Raw genomic sequence first — 9,355 nt, forward strand, 5'->3', positions numbered from 1 at the left:
GATAAACTTCCAGGAAGTTACAGGGGTTCCTTCTGGGTGCTGGGTTTATTCATAATTTTTATTTCTATTTGTGTTTTTCTGAGTTTTCTGAATTTTCCCATACCGAACATATGTGACTTCTATGATAAAACCTGTCTGAGGGTAAGGAAAACAAAACCTTCTGTGGCTTCCCACCTGCCACAGGAGGAAGGGCCTCTGGCCTCGGCCTCACTCCCTGGCATGCCCTCTGGTTCAAACACAAAGCGTGTTCTCAGCTTAGGCAACATACGCTACCTGTGTCGGGACGTTCTGAGGGACACAAGGTGGTGTTCGGCTGCTCTTCTGACTTACGTGCCACGTGAGCCTCCATGGCACTCCTGCTTTGACCTTCCACGTTTTTGAGCAGTAATTTTAGTGAATATTCTGAGAATACCCCAGACCAAATTGATTTCATTTGCCAGTTGAAACCCTTTCAAAACTTAGGGGCTCTTAAGAAAATAGTATTAACTGTTGAGTGACCAAGGTGGGACGAGATTGAAGATTTACTCTGACTTTTAACCATGCCTCAGTTCTGAATTCGAATGCAAAAGGATGTGACTGAAACCCAGGTTATGATAGGAGGCGACCATTAACATGTTGGTGTGAGGTAAATCCCCCGCGACATGTTGGCTGTTCAGTGCTCATCCGAGCCGGTAATACTCTTGAGGGTGAAACTTATAAAGATCCCAGACAGTCTGAATGCAACAGGGAGGTCTATGCAGACACTGGCTTCAGTCACCATGTCTCCCGTGTGTCTCCCCTCCCGTGCAGTTTGAGTTCATGATTGAGTCCATCCTGTATGCCCGGGACGCGTGGCTAAAGGAGGATGGCATCATCTGGCCGACCACTGCCGCACTGCACCTCGTGCCCTGCAGTGCCGACAAAGACTACCGCAGCAAGGTTCTCTTCTGGGACAACGCCTACGAGTTCAACCTTAGCGCTCTCAAGTGAGTGTCCTTGCTCAGGCACGCACAGGCACCCTTGGACTGCCCGCAGTGTGAGCTGCAGGCGTGTCTAGGACAGAGTAATATACTCTGTTGTAGAACTTGCTATGAAACTGTCTAAATTTATTCACAGTGTCTAAGAATTTTGTATGTTGCCTTTAAACTGATAACAGCTGTGATGGGAATTGAACTGTCTTTGCAACAGAAGGCCCCAAATATAATGGGAAGAATAAGGTCATGTTTACAAATGAGGCCTTTATAAATGTGTGGGCCATTAAAACAAAGGTATGTTCGTATTAAGAACTATACATTTTAAATAAGGATCAGAAAATGTTTTAGTGAAGTCATTCCTGGGGATTTGCAGAGAAAGCAGTGCTCCAAAATAGTTGATTTCTGGTTGTTAACATGACACACTTGTACAGTTGAACTTCAGGTTTGATTTTCTGATAAGGCCTTTACATTTCTATGCTGTCTCCTCTGAGAAGGACATAAGCTGGCTGCTTCTCCTTCTGAAAGTGCTATGGAAATTAGGCAGGAGCAACTCAGTATCAGCCCTGGAAATTAGGGAAGGGCCTCCCATTTGTCAGAAGCTGCGAGAAACTTCCATTCATGTAGCAAGGACCAGGTGAGCCTGAGTGCCTGCTAGACATCAGATGGGAGTAGACAGCAAGACAGGGGTTTCTGGGCCATTTTGGTTTTATTAAAGAATTAAAAAAAATAAGTGTCAACTGAAAGTCCCTGCTGCCAATTCAACACCAAAAGGAGTCCCCAGTTTGGAGTGGGGTACAGGAGAGGCTTTAGTCAGTGAAACAGCTTGTCTGTGAAACAGCTCCTGTTGCAGCTCAGTGTGCAAACCAGGGAAACGCAGCCGTGGCACCCCACTGAGACAGAGGAGGCTGGCTTACATAGAGAAGAGTTTCTGCCCTGTCCCTGATTATTCTGTTATCACTAAATGAGAAATCCAAGTCTGTCCAGTTTGATTGGTCCAAATAGCACTGTTCTAATTGGTTACCTTCATGAATTCTGATTGGACAGCAAAGATGCAAATGAAGATATAGTTGCACAGTTCTCATTGGATGGGTCAGGTCTTCAGCTCATTGGTTGAATTTCGATTCTAGGAGCTATCTTATAAGGGAAGAGAGGAACACAGTGCTGGAGGCTGGTAGCTCAGCCTGCTGCTTTTCCCTGAAATGCAGTGTGTAGGAGAGGCCCCTTGTAAACAAGGACTGCTCGATGCTGGTTCTGTATTTGAGCCCCATTAACCATAAGGAGTCCTTCTTGGCAGGTATATTCTTCTCAGAGTTGACCATGTTAATTTAGAGGTATGAAATCTTTCCAAGTTAACACTGAATCATTGTACCCTCAACCCAGGTCCTAAAGGGAATGGAGAAGGAAGGTCCTGACCAGAGTTGTCTGTAGTTCACCTAGGAAAAAATTGGTAGGAAGGGCTGGGCAGGTTATGAAAAGAGCAGTGAGGAGGTTCTTATCCTGTCAGGTGCTAACATATATGATAGGGTCAGATTAATTACAGCAGTTTGGTTCTGTGCCCAGAAAAGACAGAGGAACAGGACAGGACAGGAAGCTTCAATAGAACTGTAGTCTATGAAAACGTGGGGTGTGAGGGCTGAGGTAGCCAGTTATCCTGGGACAATTGATTTGCCCCTTGGAGAAAGTCTTTTTTTCTCTTACACCACACATTAATTTAATTCCATGTGGATTTAAGAGTTTTGTGTTAATATATCTGCATCAACTCTAGGGATCCATGGCGGGTGTGTCAGATCCCTGATGGAAAGGAAGTCAACAGAAAGAAAGAGGCCCTGGACTTTGGTTTATAAAAATCGACAGCATCTATGTGTCAGAAAACAGCAAAATTACAACTAAAAAGGCACTAACTACTTAGACAAAGTTACTGGCTGACACATCTTAGAGTCAATTAGAAGAAGATGAATATCCAAATGAAATTATTGTTAAGTAACAGGAACAGGCAAATCACTTACACAAAAGAAATTACCAGTAAACACAGGGTGAGGCAAAAGTAGGTTTGCAGTTGTTCATATGGGAAATACTACAGTAATTAATAATACAATAATAAACTGTTTCACATATTCACAACTGTAAACCTACTTTTGCCCAACCCTGTATTTGAAAAAAATTGCAACGTTATTAGTAATTCAAACATTAAAATAAATGCAATCTTTGCTCACCAGATAAGCAAGGATTAAAGCAGCAACCTGTGAGCAACAGGTGTGGTGGGATAGGGATGAGCACCGTCTGCACAGAGCTGTGGGTGTGGCTGGCATCCGGGTGTCCATCCCCATTACCATCAGAGCCTCCTGCTCAAGAATACCAGTCACAGGGTCATGGCATGCTCGTGTGCATGCAAAACATTGGGAACAGTGGCTATCCATAGGAAAGTGGCTAAATTGCCATATATCCATCAATATGTCCATGGGGGGGCATATCACTAAATATATCAAAGTGCTAAGGTAGGAGTATGCTATGTTTTCTAAGTTCCTTGTAAGTGCATGATTTTATCAGAAAAAACTATTAGAATATGTACATATAGTAGAGTCTGTATTAACGTGATTATTTTTATTTGCTATTTCTAAAGTTACTGTTGTGCTTACATTTTGAAACATTTCTGTGGTAAATAACTGATTACTTTGTGGCAAGCACAGGGTTCAACCAGTGAAATGAAGTACTAGACAGGATGACATGCAATGGGGCTGAGTAGCAGGTCCAGCTGTGACTTCTGAGTCAGGCCCAAGTCGGTGCCTTCAGTCCTGCTGATTCATTGCATTTGTTACGGAGTAACCTACATCAGTAATATTTTTTTACTTGTGTGTAATAGAAGACTCATGAAAGGTATTTTGTAATAAGATAGATTCTAAAACTAAAGAAAACATACTGCAGCCCTGAGTATTCTGGGTGTTTGGTGAAGGTTGGTTTCCATGTGTTTAGACCTCGTGAAGAGGACAAAGGGAAGTGTCCCATTACTTACCCACTCAGGCTGCCTGTCATCCTGGCTGGGCTTCAGGGAGGGTCGGAGGAAGGGACCCAGAGTTGGGCTCTCAGGGCTGCAGGCAGTGGATTAGAATCCCTGCTGATACAAAAGGGAAAAAGCATGTTCTATTGTCATATTTGTGTTTCAGAGCCTGAGATGTCGGTGATGACTTTGAGTAATTAATTACTCTAATCTTTTTCCCAGATCCTTAGCAATTAAAGAGTTTTTTTCGAAGCCCAAGTATAACCATATTTTGAAACCAGAAGACTGTCTCTCTGAACCGTGCACTATATTACAGCTGGACATGAGAACAGTGCAGATTGCTGATCTGGAGGTGAGGCTGTATAATTAGTGCGCACACAGGTGAAACTTGGTATATACAGTAAACAGATTTATATATTTTTTGCTATTGATGTACCTGCAGTCTTTTTTCTTACGTTCTGTTCTGATTTTTAAAAAAATCCTTACCCAAGGACACTTTTCCCATTGATTTTTCAGACAGAGTGGGAGGGAGGGAGAGAGAAACATCGATGTGAGAGACACATCGACCGGTTGCCTCTTGCACGACCCCAACCAGGGCTGGGGATCGAACTGCAACTGAGGTATGTGCCCTTGACCGGCATCCAACCCTCGATCCTTCGGTCTGCAAGGAGATATTCTAACCTCTGAGCCAAACCAGCCAGGGCTATTCTGATTTATTTTTATTTTTAATTAAAAAAATTTTTTTGTTTTTTATTCTCACCTGAGGACATTTTTGCATTTATCTTCAGGTAGAGTGGGAGGGAGAGAGGGAGATAGAGGGAGGGAGGAAGAGAGAGAGAGAGAGAACATCGATGTGAGAGAGACACATTGAGCGGTCGCCACCCACACGACCCCAACCAGGGCCCGGGACAAACTGCAGCTGAGGTACATGCCCTTAGCGGGAACTGGACCCAGGACTCTCCAGTCTGTGGGCCAACGTTCCAACTGCTGGGCCAAACCGGCCAAGGCTTTTAAAAGTATTTTTACATTTTTTTCTTTTTAGTTAACCTCTTTAACATTTTCTATTATTCTTAGACTTATGTTTCATATTATCAGCATCTTCAAATTCAGATAAATTGTATCCAATTTCATGATGGAATTTGAATTAAAATTTTTTTCTAACTTTTTTTTAGTTACCCATGACAGAATTCTTAGTTCTTTCTTTTACCCTCTCTTGCCACAAGATGGCATGTGTGAGTTCAGGATGATCCTTCTGTGGGGAGCCAGAGAGACAATGTTTGAAAACCCCCATCTGGGGCTTCGATGGGCATAACAGCATGCATACTGAAGTTTTGAGGCTTTAGTTAGTTTCAGCTACAATTGTAGGGACCCAGCCTTGAACTTTTATGCAAACAACTGAGAAGAGAAAGTATTCAAGAATTTGGGGGCAGATAATTAGGCAAATGAGGCCCAGATTGCTTGAAACCTTTTCTGATTATCTGCTACATTTTAATTCACAATACATATTTACTTTCCCTAAGAGGAAGTTCTTTATGGCTCTTGATGTGTTCAGCTAGACTAGCAAGTTATAGGTTTGTTTCATAGTTGTGAGATAGGTAGTACAGGCTTGGTTCAGGTCAGTGCTGTGGGATTTGTGAAATGTGCCCAGGCAGAGGAAGAGTCTCGTTCAGACTGAGCCTGAGGTAGCCTCGTGTCATGTGCCTACGAACCCATGTCCGTTTTCCTGTTTGGTTGAATACAGACAATGAAAGGTGACCTGTGCTTTGATATCAAGAAAGCCGGCACTCTGCATGGATTTACGGCCTGGTTCAGTGTCCGCTTTCAGAACCTGGAGGAGGATGAGCCACAGCTGGTGCTGAGCACAGGCCCGTTCCACCCGTGAGTGTCCGCTCCTCCCTGAGGGTACACAGGTGGCTCTTCGTGGAGTGTAAAAGACTTTGCCTTCACGTTTTGGCATGCCAAAAAGCACGACAGAGTCATGAATATCAAGATCTAGTAATACTGAAATTTGCTTTTCATAGTTTGCAGCATTCTGGAGGCTTTGACTCACTTTTTGCAGAAGGCAGATGTTTCTTGAGGCACATGCTTTGTACAGCAGCATGTTGTGGCTGCATGCTCGCTCATGCGCACACTGGGAGCCAACGCTCTCTATTCATGGTGCTGACCCAGCAGCCTGTGCAAATGCTGCCTTCGTGAGGGGGCTTTCAGTAACAGCTGTGGACACTCCCCTTAGGCCCAGGGGTCAGCCAGAAGTGAGCAGGCACCAGGGAGGGGGGCTGGTTGTGGTATTTGGGTCTGCGAAAGGAGAGTGAGGCTGAGAGCTGCTTACCCAGTGGAGGTTGCAGGGTGGGGACTGCGGCCAGTCCTGGGGCCACCGCAGAGCTGTGAGCACTCACAGGAACCAGCGGTGAGCGCTGTGTGTCTGGGCCCTTCTCCACTGAGTGTCTGTCAGGGGTTGTCTACACAGGTGGTATCAGGGACAGGGTGGGGGTGGGCAGGGCACAGCCAAAGGACACGTGACACATGCTCTGTGAAGGGCCGGGGAAAGAGATCCTCATGGTGGCTGAGGGAGGGTGGTCAGGGAGGAGGGAGAGGCTGCCAGTGCCTTAGCTGGGCATCATGGGGCCACACTGGGTGCTGGGGGGAGGACACGTCTACAGAACTTAAAGGATCCCAGAGTGTTACTGTTTTCCCTCAGATGTCACAGTTGTGTTGTACACAGGCGACCTAACTTTCACAGAAATAATGAGTTTTGGTCAGCGTCATCAGTGTATATTTCTTTACTGCAGAAACTAGAATCGAGGGCATCAGTGGCTTAGAGAAGGAGCTGGTTGACTTGGGGTGGACACCTGCTGAGCCAGGATGTGGAGGGGCTGGCGAATGGGTACCACAAGGGGACCCTGTGTCTGGCCATGTGCCCCTAAACACCCCAGTGTCCCCTGGGCTGCCAGGGTGAGCTGCCCTTGCCCCCCCCCCCCCCCCCCAGAATCTGAGCAGTGTCCAGGAGCCATGTGCTCACTGGGCTGTGCCCGCCCTGCAGTAATCCGGAGAAGCTGGGCCCAGGGAGGGGGCTCCAGTAACGCCACCCTGTGTCTTGCAGCACCACCCACTGGAAGCAGGTGTTGTTTATGATGGACGAGCCCGTCCCTGTCCACACAGGGGATGTGGTCACAGGCTCGATTGTGCTGCAGAGAAACCCAGTGTGGAGGAGGCACATGTCCGTCGCTCTGAGCTGGTCTGTCACTTCTGGACAAGACCCTACGTCACAGAGAGTAAGATATTTAGCTGTAAAGACATATGTTGTGGTGCTGGTCTGGGTGATGGGTCTGTGGTGATCGCAATGGCTGATGCCCGTCTTTGCTCTGGCCAGACACCACGGCCACACCTTGTCTGCATCGTTTTTCTAATCCTCACAATGGGAAGTGGATGCTGTTATTTCCAGAACAGGAAATGAGGTGCAGGAAGGTAAGTGGTTTTTTTTCTGTGACACAGCTAGTCAGTGAGAGGAGACCCAGACCAGGCTGGGACCATCCCTCCTGTGTCCAGGAGCCGTGGGTGGAGAGAAGGGGCTGAGCCCTGAGCCATCGTGCAGCCCACGGTGGTGGGTGTGGCGATGCGGAGTGAGGGGCACATCCTGACCAGGCCATGGTTTGAAGACTGAAGAGCTTGTTCCCACAAGTGAAACAGTGTGGCTGGTGGGGCCTCAGGCTTCAGAGGCCACTGAAAAGTGGATTCTCTTCTTCAGACTAAGGGTTAATGTAGGAGGGGAAACAAAAAATCATCAGATGGTTTCCCATTATTATTTTTTTCTGTATTGATTTTAGAGAGAGAGGAAGGGAGAGGGAGAGAGAGAGAGAGAAACATAGAGAGAATGTCAATTGGCTGCCTCCTGCATGTCTCCACTGGGAATTTGGCCCACAACCTGGGCATGTGCCCTTCCTGGGAAGCGAACCAGTGACCTCTTGGTGCATGGGTCAGTGCTCAACCACTGCACTACACTGGCTGGGCAAAGTTTTCCATTATTATTTAAAAAGATTTTTTTTTTAATCCTCACCCGAGGACATTTTTACATTTATCTTCAGATAAAGTGGGAGGGAGAGAGGGAGGAAGAGAGAGAGAAACATCGAAGTGAGAGAGACACATCGACTGGCTGCCACCCACACGACCCCAACTGGGGCCGGGGACAAACTGCAACTGAGGTATGTGCCCTTAGCGGTAACCGAACCTGGGTCTCTGGTCCGCGGGCTGATGCTCTAACCACTGAGCAAACCGGCCAGTGCTCCCATTATTTTTGATACCTGTTTTGTGCTTTGCTTTATGGTAGTTTTGTGTTAAAAGTTTGTCATTCAAAAAAATTTTATGCCTGAATGCCATTCTCTTGTTCAATATTAAATTATTAGTAGGAAATACTGTGTTAATCAAACTCGAACGATGTATTACTTGATTGATTTGTTTTGGTTGTCTTTTTTAGGTTGGAGAAAAGGTCTTTCCTATCTGGAGATGACAGTGAAGTTCTGCTTGGGAGGCAGTGTGAGCTCATTGGTGGGATGCACAAGAGCGAAGGAAGTCCCACCCTGATGTAACACTCGCTCTTGTGAAAGTCTGCAGACGCTCACTCTGCCTGGCAGATGGTAACACCCTTCTCTGTGGGCTCCACAGACAAACATGCTCGGGCTGCCCTCGCCACTGTCACTGTCCGTGTCTGTCCTCTAGAAGTAGGCTGTGTTTCCAGGTGTCCACCAGTGGTGTCCACAGTGCTGACCTGTGGGTCAGTTGGGGCACAGTGTTCCTAAGCTAGGTCTAGTTCTACACTCATAGGACACATGTGTCAACCTTGTACTCCTGTGAAAGTGACTGTTCGTGCATCATGTGTTAATGGTGTCCTTTCTGCCCTCGTTTCATCCACTCAACATGCAGAATGTGGGCTGCACAGAGCCGTGCAGGACCTGGAGGTGGCAATGCATGCGCTGGGCTCTGCATGTGGTAGTCCATTGTAGAGATGTCTTCCGGATAAGTCATGTGTTGGCACATAGTACATCTCAATAAATATTTTTAAATAAATGAATGTTCGTGTAGATCCTACTTCTGTGCATGTACATTATTTGTACAAGCATGGGGTCGTACTATGTGCATTGCTCTGTAATCTTTCTCGTCCAATATTATGAAGAAACTTCCATGCCAGTAGGTGCACATCCACATTTTTCATGTATGTTGCTTTGATTTTTTAGTTAACTTTTTATTGAAATACAAAATTTATACCCTAAATTGTGCAAGTCATAAGTGTACAGATGGACGAAACTTCAGAACGTGGACACATGTAACTAGTACTTAGGTCAAGACACTTCCGCACACCTGAGGCCCCAAAGTACCCCTCCCACTCAGCAGTCCCCGCTTCCACCAGGTTATG

The 9,355-nt window shown here is 46.2% G+C and overlaps 1 protein-coding gene across 4 annotated transcripts in view; it reads left to right on the forward strand.

Annotated features, from left to right (window-relative positions):
- The window catches only part of PRMT2 (protein arginine methyltransferase 2), a 36,613-nt gene extending 27,480 nt beyond the window's left edge, over positions 1 to 9,133 (forward strand). For 2 of the 4 annotated variants that reach the window (XM_036243069.1, XM_036243070.1), the window contains exons 7-11: positions 790 to 965; positions 4,171 to 4,300; positions 5,690 to 5,826; positions 7,049 to 7,220; positions 8,420 to 9,133. In XM_036243069.1, the coding sequence (XP_036098962.1) occupies positions 790 to 965; positions 4,171 to 4,300; positions 5,690 to 5,826; positions 7,049 to 7,220; positions 8,420 to 8,452 (648 nt within the window). In that variant the 3' untranslated portion in view covers positions 8,453 to 9,133. The remainder of the gene's footprint in view (positions 1 to 789; positions 966 to 4,170; positions 4,301 to 5,689; positions 5,827 to 7,048; positions 7,221 to 8,419) is intronic. The other 2 variants (XM_036243066.1, XM_036243067.1) reach the window with 1 other exon arrangement.
- The last annotated feature ends 222 nt before the right edge of the window (positions 9,134 to 9,355 follow it).

The sequence above is a fragment of the Molossus molossus genome, unplaced genomic scaffold (genome assembly GCF_014108415.1).
Source record: "Molossus molossus isolate mMolMol1 unplaced genomic scaffold, mMolMol1.p scaffold_m16_p_5, whole genome shotgun sequence".
NCBI classification, from domain to species: Eukaryota; Metazoa; Chordata; class Mammalia; order Chiroptera; family Molossidae; genus Molossus; species Molossus molossus.